We start from the raw sequence: 20,151 nt of genomic DNA on the forward strand, positions 1-20,151 counted from the left end.
CACAGGGACAGAATATAGCAACTCCACACCACAGGGACAGAATATAGCAACTCCACACCACAGGGACAGCGCATACCAACTCCCCACCACAGGGACAGAATATAGCAGCTCCACACCACAGGGACAGAAGATACCAACTCCACACCACAGGGACAGAAGATACAAACTCCACACCACAGGGACAGAATATAGCAACTCCACACCACAGGGACAGAAGATACCAACTCCACACCACAGGGACAGAAGATAGCAACTCCACACCACAGGGACAGAATATAGCAACTCCACACCACAGGGACAGAATATAGCAACTCCACACCACAGGGACAGCGCATACCAACTCCACACCACAGGGACAGAATATAGCAACTCCACACCACAGGGGCAGAGCATGCAAACTCCACACCACAGGACGGCACCCGAATCAAAGACAGGCACTTCTTGCTGCGAGGCACAGGAACTGCCACAGCGCCGACCTTGTCCCCCGTAGGCTTTAATCAAAATCACGGCAGGGAATATGCCACGGTGTTTTATGCAACTGCCTCTGGTTATGACTCTTGTCCATGCGGCAACTTACACGGTAACCCTCACGGTGTTTATTCGGTCATATTAATTGAAAATCGCATTTCTAACACAGCGTCAACTTTTTAAATCAAATCTTAGCCTACTCCAATGTGAGCCTCAGAACCAGACAATTTAAAACATCAATTTGTATTCGGACAGTTTGATCTAGTGTGTGCGCTTTAACAAGGCACAATTAAAATATTGGTTTGCAGTTTTTTGGAATTCTGAAATGACACTCGAGGGCACAGGGTAAGTCAATTAAATTGTGAATAAATTGCTTTCACTTTAACACTGTCACATAATGCATTTTAACCAATTTTAATGAAATACTTTGCACATAATTGTAGAGCCAATTATATATTGCACACTGCCACACTTCACATAAAAGGCTTCAGACCTGCAGAGGACAAGAATGACTTAAAAATACACCTTCCCACAATTTCACTCATCTCTGCCAGGGACACGAGGAGAAATAATGAATTCCAAATGTTGACAAGCCTCAGCTCCCTTCAAAGCCAAAAGTAGGACAATTTAGGCCACTGGAACTTTAATAAAAATGTTGTTACACTGCACGATCATTTAATGCCACATATTGCACAGCATTTCCTATCAAATGATGGAGCAATTATTAAGTCACTGGCTTTAAATAAACATAACGTATTTAAAGGAAAATGAAATAATTTCAATGATGCAAGTTAAGGTATTATTTCCCCAACGGCCAATGACAGACACATATATATAACACATATAACAACGGTTGCCTAAACTACATATGAATATCAATACGACCGAGCCCATAGCTGCATAGCGAGCAGCAGTGTAACGTTCATCTCCTAGATTAGTGATAGTGGAGGGGATGGAGTCTTAACGGCTTTAGGCTTACCGTAAAATTCAGCTGACAGCCTCCGGAGATGTAGTCGAGGAAAGTGTATTCCGCGTACATCTGCAGAGCACATGTGTGTGTTCAAACTACGTCTGTGCATAGGGTGGATGTCAATGCACATATGGGAGTGTGTGTATGGGTGTACCTGCCTAAATTGAGTACCTGGTGTGGTATGTATTAGGACTGGGGAAGACATCAACCCCCCATGTGCTGTTTCAAGCCTAGTAAGTGTTCGCGAATTCCGTTTGCTCCCCCAGCCTACGAGGCTAATTGGGAGATCTTTGCATCCGTGTGTGTGCACGTGTTCCATTTTAAGTCGAGTTGTCTCTCTAGTTATGACACTGCAACACAGTATCGGCAAACCCAGATTTGAGTCCTGGTCATGCATATCACGACCGATGTCATCTAAACCAATCCTGGGGCTCCTCTATGCATCTACTCGGCCTAAGTTAGACTCGAGTACAGTGTGATAAACATCAGCACTGGGGATACAAAGGCGACTGGGTGTGCATGCTGCGAACCACAGCAATCTCCCTCCATGCACAATGTTGGATACCGCGTGTGATTGGCTTTTGGATTCCCGCAATCTCCTGCAGCTCTGGAATCCCACGATCCCTCGTGGGCCTTCTGCTGCTTATTTGTGCGCAGCGGTTAAGGGGGGCGGCTTCTATCGAGGACGGTGAAAGCACCTTGCAGGATTTGAGCCGCACGATGCCGGAGTGTTGGTAGTCTTTCTTCTTCTGTTTCTTCTTGGCATTGATGCATTTGTAGTCCACCTCGAGTTAAAGAAAACACGTAAAGAACAATTATTGTCATTATTATTGACGATACATGCTTACTGGAGAAAGCTTGCCGAGTCTCAAGCCTCAGCGTTGTGGTTTCTGTTAAAAACATCTCAGTTCGCTTACGTATCAAATAATTCAACCACATGCCACCATGAAGTGTGGTTTGCAGCTAAGTTGACCTGGGCATTGTTTGTAGGGGGCAACCACCAAACAGAGAATAATAATGTTTCGTTGTTTTTATATCGTGTCGTCATTCATGCAAATGGCATCTCTCAATCGCTGAAGAACAACAGATAAGCTCTAAGGCAGCAGCCAGGTGGTGGGCAAGTACCAACAACTTCACAAACTCTAGAGTCTTGATTTAAAGCTTTCGTAACTGCAGGGATTCGTATTCTTGGTTCTTTCGGTAAAGTCACGTAGAAGGGAAATAATAAAATAATAAAAATAAAACAATTAAATTCTCACGACGTTTCGATTACAACACAAGCAATGATCATCAGGTGTGAAAACCACAGCAAGAAAATTTGATTTTCACACCTGATGATGATTGCTTGTGTTGTAATCGAAACGTCGTGAGAATTTCATTGTTTAATTTTTTATTATTTTATTATTTCCCTTCTACGTGACTTTACCGAAAGAACCACGAATATATAAGCTCTAGAGTCCTTTATATATTAAGAGGTTTTCAGCCAATGAATTTTTGCAGAGGTTTCGCAATGCTGAAGGTGAGAGCGAAATCAAATGTTTACAAACAGCTCTTGAAGACCGATGTCTAAATAAATATTCTGATTTTGAAATGTTATTTTTCCAGTGGGTACTGTTGCCGTATGAAGTGATATATTATCGTTAAAACAATTAGACCAAAGTGCCAGTTAGTTGATAAACTCCAACGGTCCTATGGTGGTCTTTGACAAGAGCAAGTGACTAAATTGACACTGTTTGGACCAACATGCTCCTTACATTTCAATAAGGTCTCTAGCCTGCGCACGCTGCGTCTGCATGAATAATTCCAAAAATGAATTATTTCCTTGCAGAGCCTGGATGTCAGCGCAAATGATATGCATGCAAATCTGTGAGTATAATCACTTCCCCGGCACTGAATATAAATAAAGCAGGTAAATTTACATTTCATTAAACTAATACGATTACAGTTTTTCCACACTCCTTCCTTCATATGATTTACTGTATATATATGTATAAAAACACACACACACACACACCGCACAACTAAAAACTAAACAAGCACAAGCCTCTACATCCAAAGAGCAGGTCCTTGCTTTGTGCTTCCGAGGGTTGAAAATGTAAGCGCTTCAGTTTGCAAAGGAAATCGGAGCAAATTCAAGCCGGTAACGTGGCCGCATTATGAGCTCTGACAGCCGCCAGACGAACGGCATTAGCCGTATCAGCGCGAGCGGCGAGTGCCGGGCTTTTGTGAACGTGGGGGATTGAGTCCGCAAGGACCGCTGTGTGGATTAGCTAGCATATTGCAACGTGTGCGCGTCTGCGTGCGCGCGGGGGGGGGGAGGTCAGCAGTGGCGGTGCAGTGGTCTGTGCAACGCGTTCAAATCTCAGGTACCTGGGTATTTTATCTGCGCCACGCCAATAATCAGCAGCAAGCAGCATCCGAACCTGATCTCAGCCTCCTCTGGTTTGAATCATTTTTATTGTGGCGATAGTCGCACCATCCTCTCGTGTACCGGACTGACCTTCACAGATGCTCACTGATCATGCCTGCCGCTATGGTTTATCAATCTATTTTCTTCGGTCTGTGCCTCTGCGTACGTCTTTGTTTTTGTGCTCGTGTGTGTTCGTCTGGAGAGCGGCAGTGCAGTGGTCATCACACCGCACTGCGGACCCGGCGGACCCGGCGGACCCGAGTTCGACGCCCGCTAACGATCAATAACAGCGGAGAATATCTGAACCGGTTCTGGGATTCCCCACGGTGGACTTAGCCTTAAAAGAGTACCCGGTGCAGCGTGTAAACATCAGCGGGATGTTGGCCATCTTCCCCGCCCCTGTGTGCGGTGCCGAACTTCATTGGTGCCAACAGCACTTGCCCAAAAAGTCTGTACGAAAAACTATACGAGGGATTCTTCGTCATTGCATGTGACCGTAAGCCTAAATGCATGCCCGCGTTCGTTTTGCCATTGAGTGAATGTGCCTTCACGCACGATGTCAATTTGTATCGTTGAAACGCATACACGCAACACGCGTATGAAGTCTGTACCCATTCATCGGCATTGGCATCAGCCGCAATCTATCCACTGCCGGATGGAGACCTTTCCAAGTCGTCACGATTGCTAATGGTCTTGCGATGCAACAATCCGTATTGGCTCCGGTACACAAATACGATATCATTGCTCCATCTCCAAGGTGGATGACCCTCTTGGGTGCATTCCCTCCTTGGCTAGCACTCTGCTTTCAGTCTTGACCACTAACCATCATCCATATTTACAGTGGATCCTACCCAAGCCCGCTTACTTTTCTTTACAGTCAACATGACATCCTTAATCTGCCTACGTTATCTAATCCACGTGTTCCTCTTTCTGTCTCTCTCAGCGTAATTCCCAACGTTGCACCTCTCTTCACTTCTTCGTCAATGTGCACGTTTCTGATCCATATATCATAGAAACGAACATGTACCGATTGTCAATGTATTCTTTGTGCACATTGGTAAGTCTCTTTTCATTATCCGGGTTCAGCTTTCAAAATCATATCCATCCCACTATCATGTATCTCTTTATTTATTTGTATTATGCTGACCCTAATAACTGCATAAGTGCACATTCTAACATGTTTTCTCGTTGTGTCTCACTTAGGTATCTTCATTTGTTGAACAAACGTACAGTAGTTGAATTTTGTTTTTACTCGTAGTTATGTTTGCCACCATCCCTTTAAGATCTTCAACCATTTTCTATCAATCATTTCCGACGGTTATCACGTTAAGTGTTTATTGAGGCTGCGTATGTTACGTTATGTATGGGCTATTTTAAAATAAAAATTGATATGTGCGGCACTCAAAAAAGGACGAAATCAACAGAGCCAAGTCTTCTGTAATATATTGCACAGATGACAAAATGTGACAGTGCATTGGCAACAATGCACAAATAACAAAACTCATTTGTCAATAACCCTGCTCTAAAGAGGAAATAATTGGTGACGTTTCGGGCAATGAACCTTCTTCATAACAGAGAGGTGAAGAATGCTCAATGCTCAACGATGGCGCTTCATATAATTTGTCCTCTTTAGGGGCAGTGATATTGACGAATGTGTCACGCGTTCGTTTATTACAAAGTAGCTTCTCTGGTAAAGCGGGAGGCAGATTAGGTCCTGTTCAAGCCGAGAATGCTCGCTAAAAGCATGCGCCCGCCAATCTTAATTTGTTTCTCATCTTGTTCAGCTAATAAACGCCGCGAGAATGCACTAGCAGCTCCTTTAATCCTATTGATTCTCTCCGAGGGCAGGTGACTTTGAACGTCTCCATGAATCATATTCTTACTTATACATCTTGGTCCTATAAATGTGAGGCTTTAGCAAGATGACATTGACAGCCCGTAGCCTGTGACTTGTTGGACATCTAAGTGTTATCTGGTTTTAAAAATAAATTGATGCTGTTTACAAGTTGCTTATGGGATTTTTAAAAAATGTCTTCATACAACAAATGAGGAAATTGTGGCACGCATCGTTATTGGAAACACGAACCCAGGAGTAAAATATCCATGTTCACATGGCGGGGGCCAGTATCTTCTTAGAACAATCAGTGGAGACCTCTCTCAAAGTGGTACACATTTTTATCAAATAGAGAAAGATGGTGCTTTTAACAGTTAAAGAAATAGATGTAACCACAATAATTGTATGTTACCAGATGAGATCACAGCGAGTTAAACATAATTACGTGCAAGACTTTGTCATAGTTTTGCATAATAAGTTAATTATATTTACGAATTAGCTGTGGGTAATTTTCTTATTTCGAGGTTTCACTGTATCACTGAAACATAACGACTTGCCTGGGAAAATAAATAAATAAAGCTGACAATACGCCTCCTTCCCACCCACGTCTATCCACGTAATTGTTTTTAACGTTTTGTACAATTCCCATCGGCCACATCATTCTTTTGGGAGTGCACAATTTCAGCAGCATTTATTCAACAGAAGCAAACCGAAGAATCAGATTTGCTTGAACAATGTTGACAAAATGCCAGACGTTTCTAAGCAATGACCTTCTCTGATAGAGATGGGTCCTGGTTTGACGCAAAACCATATAATACATATTTATAACAAAACAATGTTGTTACTCATATCTTCCTCAATGACGCTTGTGATCATTTTGCGTTACATCTTTGCAAATGTTAATTCCACAGGGTATTTAACATTCACTTCACAGCAGCTGGCAAGCTTTGGTAATTTCCAATAGATATTATCAGCCAGCAGATTAAACTACCGACTCTTAAAACCATCCCAGTGTGTAGCCACATCGCAGCCACTTTTGCTCACGCTGAATAAGTATTCATGTGTTCTCAGCTGCTGTGCGTTTTGCAGAGAACGCATGCACATTGAGGGGACTGCAGTTCTATCCAGAGATGAATAGGCAAAAAGAAGAAAATGCGTTCCACTGCAGGATATTGAAAACGGCATTGGTTTCCAGGGTCTCGGCGAGGTGTGAAGATGAACATTGAGAGAGAAAGAAAAGTTGCTGTACGACATCATGAACAGGAAAGTGGTGCTGGCAAGGCGTGTAATGAGAAGACTGAGCAGAGAAACTTTTTTCTTAACATTCTCACGAGAAAATACACGAGCGTGAGAGGGAGAAGCAATCACTGGGGTAACATCAGAGACTGTGTGAGATTGTGTCAACCTTTCGGCCACAGAGACGAAACGCATATCCGTGGCACGCTAATCATCAAATCAAAGCATCTATCACATGACAAGACAGCATGACAACTTGCAGCTCAACACACGGCAGATGCCTGCGCAGCGCGACTCACGACCTCCTCTTGATACCAAGATCCAGGATGGTCACGTGTCTATGCGCCGCTTCTCGGTGGCAGCCCCAACAGTCTGGAACGATATCCCTCTGCACATTCGCAGCATCACCTCAATCGCCTCCTTCAAGAGAGACTTATAAACTCACCTCTATAACCACGCTTTTGAGCGACTCTGAGCTTGGCTCCGCGCCTCTGAGTTGCGGCCACTACGTCTGCAAATTTGCGCGCGTTACAAATTGAACTATTATTATGAGGATGACCGCTATGCACGCCGTCGTTGCAACTTCCCATGCAGGTTCGTACCTCTTTGCCACTCTGTGCCTCAAGCATTTGCGTGACGCTCGTCTGGAATTCGCCTATGAAGTCATGGCCTCCGTCGCTGTCGTAATCGTAGCAGGTCACCTGGACAGGTGAGACGTGGGGCAATTAACGATCAGCAACGGAATTACATTTGCAGAACAGTAATCTTGCCCAGCACCGACGACAAATAATAAGCCTGAATGCTTAATTAGAAGATTAACTGGCTAATATGTGGTGTGCAGTGGCGAGTGTACTGCACTATGAACATGCTGACATACGTTTGATTTCTGGTTATAGCTGACATGAGTATTGAGTGATATCTGAAGCAATCCTGTCCCCACCCCTTAACCAACATGCATTGACTAGCATGGTGCAGTATGGTAAAAAAAAACCCCACATAATTGGCATGGCCTAAGAACACCTTTATCCAGCAGTTAAATGACAAAAGGCCCTTATCCATTATTTTTTTGAATTATTTGGATTTATTATTCGATCGTATATAGAGATTGACTATTCAATGTTTTACTCCGTGAGAGTTCATAAAATATCAATGCAGCACAATTGAGGCCTTGAATAATCCTTGGAAAATAGTAAGAATTATATTATTAATCATTTTTACTATTTATCTTTCATGCCTCATCCCATTGCTGGGATCTGGGCGAAGACCTAAAGCACAGAAATCCGTACCATAAATCACACAAATCTCTTCAGGGAGATGAGTCTTTTCTCTTATTAAGACTGCAAGGCTGAATAAATCCAGACGAATAAAACTGCAGCAGGCATTTAGAGTGGGCTGACGCCAACGCAAGTGAGCTCGGAAGCCCAGCTAAGGCCTTGGGCCTTTCCGGCATCGCTCATATCTTGGCCCCAACGTTTTGTGAGTCATGCATTTGTTGTGTGTTCAGGTCCTGGTCACTCCTTGGCAGCTGCCTCTTCCCCCTGCGCAATATCCTGCTTTGGTTGGGGCAGCGAGTACCATCCCGATGTGCCGAATTCGAATTCTCGCGGAATTTCTGTTCCCCTCCAATGTCGATCAGCGTATCGTACCGGGCTCGCAATTTCATTGCAATAAACATATTTTTAAAAAGTACCGTACATCATCGTGTGGATGCATTTTTCCTGAGACGTGCCTGTGGGGTGCATCGTCTACTCACACGGACAGATCTATCGAGGTCCCCACCGCACAGCGACTGCACGGCGAGCGTGAACGGCCGCCATGACGGGTTGAGGGTGTTCAGCACCACCTGTCGTCAACGCAGAGAAGCAGGCCTTCACTTGTCACCCAATGTCTCCTGTGCGACTGGTGGACTGGAGCAGGTGGCACGCGACTCGTTAAGCCACAGCCACATCGAGAGGTATAATGGGTGAGGTGTGCCCGATGCGGAAATATTTTCTGGGTTTAGTTTGTTGTCCTTCGCCCGCACCTGCGATTAGCACGGTTGGCTACGTACGGTGCGAAAGAAGTACGTATAGACAGTGGACTACACAATTTACACATAAATGGAAGGCGTTGGCTGACATGGAGAGCTGAACTGGATTCCTATGAACAAAACCTGGACTTGGCTATCATCGCATTTGCAATCTGTGCACCACAGACAACGAGCAAGTACATTTTATTGCTTGATTTGCCTCTCATTAATATTTCACTCTGCTAAATTTCGATCCATCCGTTGGCAATGAAGGGCCATTTAAACCCAGGGTCTTGAGGAGACATTCCCATGTGAAGTGAATTTTCCTTAGGAATAAAGGCAGGGACCTCGGATAACCCTCCCATTCAAAAGCCCAGCATTAATCCACAATAGCAAGCTAGCTTTTGTACTCGTTTTTCTTACAATTCATTTTATATATATTTAAAGCTTTGTTTGATTTGCTCCTGATTTTTCCACATGTTTCTTATGTGCAGAAGAGCTAATAAAATAATTCAGACTCTCATCAGGAATTGCTTTATACAAATTGTCAAAATGTTTTTTTCCATTAGGATGTCAAGCAAGAGTCTTAATACTGAGTCACGTGATATAATTGCATTCCTTGGAGTATCAGCAAAGTCATCATAGAAGCTCCTACCTCTGATTAATTAGCAAACATTTTTTTTATTGCCACAGCAACATCACGATCTAATTATCAGAAGTTCAATTAATAAACCCAATGGGATTGGGAACTGCATTTCAAAGTTCACGTAAGCTGATTAAAATAGGAATAAATTATAACATGCATGATTTAAAACTGACTTCATACCTCAAATTTTATTCATTGTATTCTACATCGTTATCCCGTGAATATATAAATTTACTTGTGGAGAATGTGTAATTTTTCTTTATTAATTAATGCAGCTCATATTTAATACTTTAAATGTCATACTCCATTTACATGTATTCATAATACAGTAAATGTTTTCGTAACTAAGAACTGTGAGACTGAAGCACACAAAATGTAAACACGCATTAAAAACGCCTTGTTCACCACAGCAGGGAGATTATAATCAAGGCTTTCCCTTGACCAAATTACCTCCAGTGGATGCAATGACAATGCTATTCATCCACTTCCAAACTCAACATTTCATTATTCATTTGATTGTTTGGTCTTACTTTGTCTTCAGGCTCTGCCATGATACACTGGGAGCATCTTACCTCTGTCCTGTGAACCAGAGCCCAACTCCCATCATCCCCTTTTTTGAAGAACTCCAGGTAAGGGTCCGATTTACCGAAAAAATCCTGCAGACAGACAGAGGCAATCAGCACAAAATAAACATCTGTGCATTGAATTTCGATTTAAAGCTTTCGTGACTGCAGAGATTCATCTTCTTGGTTCTTTCGGTAAAGTCACGTAGAAGGGAAGTAATAAAATAATAAAAATAAAACATAATAAAATAATTCTCACGACGTTTCGGCCACAACGCAAGCAGCCGTCCTCAGGTGAGGTCCTCAGGTGAGGACGGCTGCTTGCGTTGTGGCCGAAACGTCGTGAGAATTATTTTATTATGTTTTATTTGTATTATTTTATTACTTCCCTTCGACGTGACTTTACCGAAAGAATCAAGAAGATCTGTGCATTGATTTGATCACATGTCTTACACTTCCATTGCTCTGCATTTCACGTGGGTGTATTTACACCTGAAATCGGGTCACAAACCTCATAGTCTTCACTGCCAGGACATTTGTCCACTTCAACTGAACCCTTCCTTGGTTTCAGCCCCTCCAAACCTTGGGACCCTGAGGCCAGGGCACCCTCACAAAATGTTGTTCGGTCACGAACCCCGGAACCAGAGGTCGCAAACGGGTTTTGATTCCTTACCCATACCCGGCCGCACCAGGGTCGCAAACGGGTACCCGTACCCGGCCGGGTACGGGTAGGGTACGGGTATCGGGTACCTGATTGCGACCTCTGGGATGAAGCCATGTTGCAGGCGCGGGTGGGTTGATTCTAGGAAAACCTAAGAATATGATTCTAGGAACTTGAATTGTGAGAAGAGACAAGACGTTGGGAAATGAGTGACAAACGGTTACTCACCAGTGACTCACGGTCTACCCGTACCCGTACTCGGCCGCACCAAGGTCGCAAACGGCTACCCGTACCCGGCTGGGTACGGGTAGCCGGGTATCGAGTAGGGTACGGGTATCGGGTACCCGGTTGCGACCTCTGCCCGGAACACAGCGGCATCGTTTTGCACGCATTGTATTTTAGTGTTCAAACAAATGCGTGCGTTAACGTAGTGAAACAACTACAGTGGCACATTCTGCTGCAAGCACGGGGGGTAGGTAGGGGGCTTGCACCTGAGCGCGCCAACCGCACCTCCGATCAGCGCGGTTGGCTGCGTACGGTGCGAAAGAAGTGCAACATATATACATACGTACAACCGCAAATGTATTTTGCTCCGGGCTCGTGACTCAATCCACTGCCGCGCTCCAATCTACTGCGCGATCCAAGGTCAAGGCTCTGTGCCGCGCGGTGCATTTTAAATTTCCCCCCCCCCAACCCCTGCTTTGTCGGAGCGTAAAAGGGTGGAACGACACAAAGGCGCGGCGGCGCATTAGCACCGCTACCGCACGTCCGCTTTGTCGAACCCTCTCGCCGTGCCGAGCCACCGGAGCGTCCCGTACACCTCCACGCTCATTTCGCTTAACGGGCGATAGGGATGTCACCCAAGTCATTATTGTAACGTCACCAAAATCCTATCCTAATGTGTAACGCGTAGCGTTGTCTTTCACTTTGCAGAGACCAAACTTTTTTTTTTGTTGATCCGAAGACAAAAACCCGAAAGGGATGAAACAATTCTTCAGCATCAGCCCCGTGCTATCCGAGCAATGTGGGTCCCCACGATTGGTCGATTCATCGTGTAGGCGTTGATCAAGGAGAGGTTGGAAGGCGCCAGAGCGATCCTTTTAAGTCAATATGCAACGGTATTCTTTCGAGCAGAAATTTAAAGGTGCAAAAAAGAAAATAAAGGCAGGTCTTAAATAAAATGTTGCGCCTTACCACCATTATGACAGTGAAACTTCTCTCATGCACATTCCTTTAATCTGTGACTCCTGTTCTCTGAAGACTGAATCAAGCTGTGAAATATCCTCTTATATGCCGGTAGATTCCTATGATTATCCACCATTATCCATGGGTAAGAGGAGTCACCTGGAAGTGGCCATGGATAAGAGGAATTGCATGACAAATCCTCCTGTTATCATCATCATACGGAACTTTATTATTATGATGATTGATTCATGAAGATGATGGGTCGTTAATGACGACGATGATAGCTGATTGGTGATAATGATGCTGGGTTGCTGATGAACGTGGTGGAATAATGAAACTGTCGATGTAACTGGGCAGTATCCCGACGTGTTCTCAAGCAAGCATTTGCACTCCATGTTTACGAAACTGGTGACGATGAGAACTCGCCTCGGAGGATGACCCCTATGGAGATGACGTGATCAAATCATTTCATGTGTAGGAGTGAGAAAGATTGTGGCATCGCAGGACAGTGAAGGATGAGACCTTTATCCAGCAATGAATAGACAATTGCTCATGATGATGGTGGTGATGATGATGATGATGGTGACTAAAACGGTGGAGACGATGATGTTGGTGATGGTGCAACAGTGATAATGACGATGGTAATGGTAATTATAGTGACGATGCTGGTGATGATAATGGTGTTAATGACAATGGTGGTGATAACAATAGTTTTGATAATGAAAATAACACTGGTAAACAAAAAAAACCTTTTTTTTCTGGCCTGGACTTTTGCAGCTGTTTTAGACTAATTTCAGGGTGCTGATTCCAGATTTGCTCTATCACATCTCATTTTTATGCTATCGGCATACCCTATTTTCATTGATTTTACCCGAAATTAACTCTGTCACTTATGATTGCAAGTTGTTGCGAGTCAGTGACTGCTTTAGTGTTAAAATATGGTGCTGTATTTTTAGGATAGTGGGTTTATAATATAATTTTATGTAGATATCCACATTTATTTAATATTTTTCTTCTGCAGTTTTCATTGAAAATGCAATATTTGATATCTCAAAAACCTGATGTGATAGCCAAAATTACCTTAAAATCGTTGGAATACCTTATGCCAGAAAAAGTGTGTTGAGCAGTGTAATGATTTTGTATCTGCCTCTTGTCTCTCTCATTCCGAACAATGCTTCCGCCATGACATATTGCACATCACACTATGCTACACATATTCCGCATTTTGCCCACGAGTATTTGCAGATGAGAGAAGATGAGCGGCAAATTCCCGCAAGCATCAGAATTTATGCATGGGTCTCCGAGAGGGTGAGCTGTGTATTTTTTGCAGATAAATGCAGATACTAAAATCTGTGCAAAGCACCACCATATTGACGTGGCTAAGAGAAGTTCCAGTGTATTAGTATAAGTGCAGTTTAATTATGTTCGGGTTACCCTACTGAATATCTATCAACTGGTTTATGGGAAATATGTTACCCACAATATATCCCCCCACTAAATGTAGCAATTTAATCCTCGTTAATGATGCATTACCTTTTTTGCATGTTTTTTTCCCCCTTTCTTTCCCGGAAGCCATTTGCTACACACAATGAGCAGTGCGGGGATGTGTGGGAGGGGGGGGGGCTGTGACGCTACAATAACAAAAAAGCCACAAATCAATCTGCCGAACAGGCGGCTGTGATTCTCCCCGGCTCGTGGCACGGCGTTCAAAAGAGTGCGTGCGCCGACATACCTTCTTGTCTAGTTTTATGCCTTCGAACAGGAGTTGCAAATGACGGTTGTCCTTCATTTCTTCAGCCAACACCTACAAAGGAGGAAGATAAGAAGATGTGTTTTGTGTCTGCTCAGCGTCCAGGAATGTTTAATGAGAGGCATTACAAGGTTGTGTGTGTGTTGGCCGCATAAATTGCACTTTTTTTTAATGGCTTTAACATTTTGTCTGAAACTGAAGTGTAATTATGATTCAACTGCATCCCTCGAAACACTTAAAATGCTAGGCATTGCAGAAATTCTCTCCTCCTTTGTATGCAAAAGGTCACTATCTTCGTGACAATGTACTGAAATAGCTATTCAGAGTGCTTTAAGGGAAAAATGTGTGAAATGTGATAAAACCTTTATTTAAAAAACAAAACATAACGGAATAAAAAAAAATGTATTGAAATGTTTCACCTTTATTATTCCCTTTCCAGCAGGGCGGCCATCTTTGAGTACAAGTGCACGGGATAATTTCTTGCTTGAAACAACCTGCGTGGCAGAGTGTCAACAGAGTCAACAGAGTCAAATGATCAATGCTTCAGGCGAGGAACGTGAACTATTTGGTGGAAAGCCAGAACAAGCCCTTCAAGCTCCAACATAGGCTTTCCTTTCGTTTTGACCTTTCCATTAGAAGAGAACTCCCACAAAAGTGACTGCGGCCCCAGGCTGCGTCTGAAAATATCACGATAGGTGTCCGATAAATATCCTAGACATCTAACAACTGAACCTCCAGCACTTCAATGCCTTTTCACAATGTAGAGTTGTGATTCCATTCAAGGTAAAACATTATTTTGTTTTCCTTGATTATATATTTTAGTTCACATTAAATTTGTATTGCTGCTTATTTGTTCTGTCTTCTCTCTACAGTTTTGTTCCCGCCATGAGCATATAATCTGCTTGTAATGTATATGAATTGGAAATGAACAGTTCTGTCATAAGCTGCACAACACATGATTTTAATTACCACACACACCGTCATTGTCCATTTTAACTAAACAATCGGTGCCCTTAGATGCCTAGAAAATACAGAGAAAAATTACAGACAGAATCGCGCAGGCCTCCAAAAGACTAAAATATGTAATTCTAACGAGCATAAGGAAAATAAATGTCGATTTCTAATACAAAAACATGAAGAATGGAACACGCCTGAGATGTTGACGACCGCAGAGAAAGAGCAATGAAATCAGCTCGTGTAGAAGATAAACAGACAGACCCTTGCATCACGAGACCACGGCGACTTTGGGAGGCCTTCATCCAGCAGCGGATAGAGCGTGGCTGATGATGATAGTGATTAAAAAAACAACGGCTCAGCTAGCAAGCAGATCAAATGGAAAAATGGTTCTGGTTGAAAGCCAGCTTGGCTCTCACACTCGGTTATGGGACCAATCCTCAGCCGACTCCAGCCAAAGGTGTTATCCGGCGCCTTACCTGTCCAAGGGTCAAGGTGAGGTCCCCCAGGAAGTCATGATCCTGTAGTCGCTTGCTGGGGCTGTCGAGATCGTAGATGGCAAAACGCAACTTCTGCACCTCCTCAAAGTGGTAGTCGATCTGGAACTTGTGCGCGAACACCGGGTTCAGATCGTTCTTCATGCTCTCCGTACGGCCCAGCTGGACATACAGACGTAAAGAGACAAAGAGCTCCTGTGTGACCTATACAGACTGTTGAGGCAAGTGTTGTTCATAACTGGCACCTATCAAAGCTGGCACAATGCAACAAGAGATTGGTTTGACCAGCACCATCCATGTCTGGCCGCCTTTGACTGCCCAGTGCTGATGTTTACACAACCATACCAGATACTCATTTCGGGCTCAATTAACTTCACGCAGCCGGAGGATTGATTGTGATAATTGTCACTGATGTTAGCCATGGCTAGGAATTAAACTAAGATCACTGGGTTTGTATCACAACGTGCGAATCACTGCACCACCGCTGGATTCTCGGGGGCACGTGTGCGCACGAGAAAACAGAGCCTGAAATTCGTATAAAACACCGATATACACCAGCGTTTAGAAAAATGAAAAGCATAGTTTGGTCGTTTTGGAAAAAAACGATGTGCCATTCTTGGTCTGGGGCGATTGTTTTAGGATGAGGGCGTCAACAGCAGGAGAATGCGGTAACCACACCGTTCCTTTTACATGGCAATGGAAAGGCATGTTTTGGGAATTTTGTGAGCACCAAGGCAAGCCCCTGCCTGTAGGAGGCACGTTTGGTGCTGCTTTGTGAAAACGCAATGCACGTACATGCCAACAAATCGTACCCCAGCACGTATACACGTTCACGAACAACAGACATGCAGCAATGAGGTCACAAAATATGTGTGTGTGCGTGAAAATATATTACTTATGACTGATGAAAAATTGTACGTTAATGTTACCTTTCGGATAATGGAGCAAACAAAACTGTACAAAGTATATGGTACAAACATAATGCGATACAAACGAGATGGTAAAAGTGAGATAATTTTTTAAAATCTATTTTTTTTACGGAATCAAACAACGGATACTTGCAAGGACCGTTAAAAAAGACACAGTGAGGCTTTGCTAAAATAAGCATAATTAATTGATTATTTTTTCAACCACATTAGGTCATACACTTACACAAAAAATGAATGACACAGCACAAAAAAAGATTTGAAAACACAAACACTTGTTCGCTGGCAGGCCACAATAACAACAGCCACAAGGGCTGTGTCAGGTTAGGTGCACTTGGAAGCAATGTGGTGTAGCAAAGCATCCTTTGGAAGGAAGTCAACGAGACATTTCCAGGAATTATAAGCAAACAGAATGGGGAGGCTAGCCGGTGCATTCAATGTACTCCCCATTGCAACATCTTGGGTGTGAATTCCGCAACAATGCATGCATCAACTCGGACCAAAAACGCCAAACATCCTGCACCTTCAAGACGGTGGGGCTATCTTCGTTAGAAAATGTTAAATAGTTTGAATCCGAATGCCTAAATTTAGCACCAGTACGCACGCTGCTGCTGCACAAATAAAAAATTAACCCGTTAAAACAAAGTTTTTCACTATAAATCATTTATGTGCGTGGCATCGGTTTTATTTTATTATTCATTTCTGTTTTTCTTGAGTAAGAGTTTCATTTTTATCACATTGGTATTTTAAATTAAATATGAATTTTTTTTTTCCTAAAAAGTAGTAAATTTTGGAAAAAAAATTTCACGAAAATAAATTGTCACGCACAACGAGTCTGTGTGCAAAATGTCAGCTCGATTGGATCACGGGAAGTGGGTTAAAAAAACGACCGAAAAGTTTGCACGCTCGTAAGCGCGCAAGCAAGCAAGCAAGTGAACTTAATATAAAGGATTTAAAAATCGTCTGAAAGCGCGCGAATTTCGGGACACGGTCCTCACGCGTGTTTGACAACTGCGGTCGTTGTCGGCTCCTCTGGCGGAGCGACGAGTTGCTCGGAGGAGGAAGCCTTTGAACATCAAGAAGCCCCCTGGGTGTGCAGCGGCGGTGTCGCTCATTCTCCGCGCTTTGTTCGCGGCTGGCGTGGGCGTGGAATGCCGCGAGCCTGGTCAGATGTGCCGCTGGGTACATCTCCGCAGACGTAAAATATATATGCGCACACGCGCCTACGAGCAAATCACCCGGAATGCACCCGATTCCATCGGACATTAGAAAATAAGTAAGGCTGAGCTTGCATGGTGCTTTGATGGGCGGCCACCATAAAACAAGTGTAATCGACTGTGGGCCCATGTGGTGAGGAAACAAAGGGTAGTGCAGCAACATCCACTGTTGTACTGTACACCTCTACTACAACTATGCTCCCAGCCTTTCCAAACGATCCTGACCGACGTGGGGAAGTATGGTCATATATCCCGAGGAAACTGCACGGTGTAGGCATACCCTCGCCCAGTAGTGGATTAACGAAACGGCTGTAAGTGTACAAAAAATCGAAATAGCGTCTCCCTGCTCAAGTGAGCCGGTCGTGGTGATCATCTGTGTTTCTGCCTCGAGTCAGCGACGCATAGTCCACATTCACATGGCAGAGCACGACCCGCTTCTTGATCTCCAACAAAGCGGTACTCATTCCATTGACCCCTGAAGGGGTGAGAGGCTGCGTGGACTACCGACTCGCATTTGAACTTGCAACGCTGTAGAGTACACAGTTTGATTTTCCACAAAGTAGCCAATGCGGTACCGTAATTGATTTCTTATCCCCAGAGGAACGAGGAGCTGAGTCAACTTCCCGCCGGGGATTTCAACGAACAAATCACGGATTCATCTTTTTGGTTCTTTCGGTAAAGTCACGTAGAATGGAAATAATAAAATAAAAAATAAAACAAAAAAATATTTATGTAAAATAAAATAATTACTTTATTATGTTTTATTTTTATTATTTTATTATTTCCATTCTACGTGACTTTCCATTCTACGTGACTTTACCGAAAGAACCAAGAAGATGAATCCCTGCAGTCACGAAAGCTTTAAATCGAAAAAATCACGGATTGCGATTTGCAAGCTCTCTCTGCAAGCATTTTTAAATGCCGTAATTGAAGGAAAGAGGCTTGGGAGTGGCGGCACAGTGGTTATCGCGCTGCGCGAGGCGGTATAAATGATTGTTGTTATTGTTAAATAAGTGAAGCCTATTCAAGATGTGAATTCGTTTCCATGCTCGCATGTTTCACATCCGCTGTGGTACGCAGCACGTGGTACGAAACATCAGACATTATATCACATAACACACAGTAGCCGAAAACACATTGCAGAATTTAAAGCAGAACTGCAAATAACTGCACGTGAGTTTCATTATGACCTCATCGCTATGGAAATGGCAAAGAATGATGTCCAACTCAACCGTTTATGGACTGGCTCTGTCATTTGCCGACACCGAGCTGATCACAAGGACTTAACATTAATCTTCTTAGCAATTGATTTTAGGGAAGAAAACACTAACCCGAATACATTAGTGTGTGCAAGTGAGATGTGTAAGCTGTTTAGAATAATGGTGGCATTAACATGGACATGTGTTTTAAGAGCATCAGATAATGTATGCCATTATCCTCACGTAACAAGGATTGACTTTGATGTTGTTGTTTTTTACTGCGGCTATTGAAAAGTACTTAAAATGCACATTAATATACGTTTCGAAGCCACGCATGTACTTACTATTTGCGTGCAAGATCAAGGATTTTGTGTTAGGTACAGATGTATCCATACACCCACACATAATGCTCTCTGTGCATATCAAATCACCATCTTACTTCCAACCCGGCAAGCTGGGTTTTATTTCTGGCCACGGCTAACCGCAGTGGTGCAGGATGTCTCTACTGGTCCCGTGTTCCTCCCTCCACCATCCCATCCTGACCAGCACGAAGGACAATCAACCCCCATGACTGACATGGCACTGGAAGGTCTTCACCCGGCGGTAGGATTGACAAAGGGGTGGTACAAATGTAATTCTGAAACAGCGCCATGACCGAAGCAGTACCTCCATCCAGTTTCCTGGGCCACACTCCATGTAAAGCACGCAGAGCGGATCCGACTTGGAGGTGATGTCTTTGTCGAGGAGGTTGGTGCAAGACACCGATATCTCCACCTTGGTGACGCATTGCTGGGCTCCCTGTACCCCTGGTACTCCTGGCACGGGACCCACAGTGTGCGCCATCTCCTCGCTCACCCTGGACCACCACGGAAGCAAACCTGGCAAAGAAAGGGCGGAGATTTTTCGATTTAAAGCTTTCGTGACTGCAGGGATTCATCTTCTTGGTTCTTTCGGTGAAGTCACGTAGGAGGGAAATACTAAAAGAATAAAAATAAAACGTAATAAAAAAATATAAATAAAATACAATGGTGAGAATTGTATTTTATTATGTTTTATTCTTATTATTTTATTATTTCCCTTCTACGTGACTTTACCGAAAGAACCAAGAAGATGAAAAGGGCAGAGAGGTCACATTTCCTGAACCGGGTAGGGGGTTCATAGACGAAGCTACCACGTGTTCGAGCAGTCCTGGTTTCACAAGTACTGTCACCGTGTCCCCATGAACCTTTTGGTGAAAATGGGTTTTTTTTGCCCCAGTTTAAAACGTTCTGGCCTCGTGCTTGACTTATGGGAAAGAGTTTGGGGGGGGGGGCGAGTAGTGGGTGTAGTTGCAGTAGAATAGCCAGGGCTGACATTTGAAGGAGTGAGGTTACTCACTCGCTGTGTTTGCCGGGCATAATAGTTAAGTGGGAGTGGCTTTTGAAAATTGTGTGGGGCTCATGGAGCGGGGCCTGGCGGCTCACCAAAGTGTCCCAGTTGAATCTCACAGAAATATGGAAACTTTACTCAAAGGCATACATTAATACATCGAATCGTAAATATAAATCGATTATTTGCACTCACAATACATCAAATAGTGTGTGTGTGTGACAGCCAATTTAGGCTTATGGAGTAAGAAACATTTTTG

General features: G+C 43.6%; 1 protein-coding gene across 1 annotated transcript in view; it reads right to left on the bottom strand.

Moving 5' to 3' along the window:
• LOC144942011 (copine-3-like) overlaps positions 1-20,151 on the bottom strand; it is a 44,372-nt gene that overhangs the window by 8,092 nt on the left and 16,129 nt on the right. The window contains exons 2-10 of the mRNA XM_078868616.1: positions 19,191-19,402; positions 15,165-15,344; positions 14,151-14,225; positions 13,714-13,785; positions 10,145-10,228; positions 8,672-8,761; positions 7,521-7,619; positions 2,137-2,223; positions 1,448-1,507 (exon numbers count right to left, since the gene is read on the bottom strand). Of these exons, the coding sequence (XP_078724742.1) occupies positions 1,448-1,507; positions 2,137-2,223; positions 7,521-7,619; positions 8,672-8,761; positions 10,145-10,228; positions 13,714-13,785; positions 14,151-14,225; positions 15,165-15,344; positions 19,191-19,367 (924 nt within the window). The 5' untranslated portion in view covers positions 19,368-19,402. The remainder of the gene's footprint in view (positions 1-1,447; positions 1,508-2,136; positions 2,224-7,520; positions 7,620-8,671; positions 8,762-10,144; positions 10,229-13,713; positions 13,786-14,150; positions 14,226-15,164; positions 15,345-19,190; positions 19,403-20,151) is intronic.

The sequence above is a fragment of the Lampetra fluviatilis genome, chromosome 26 (genome assembly GCF_964198595.1).
Source record: "Lampetra fluviatilis chromosome 26, kcLamFluv1.1, whole genome shotgun sequence".
Classification (NCBI taxonomy): domain Eukaryota; kingdom Metazoa; phylum Chordata; class Hyperoartia; order Petromyzontiformes; family Petromyzontidae; genus Lampetra; species Lampetra fluviatilis.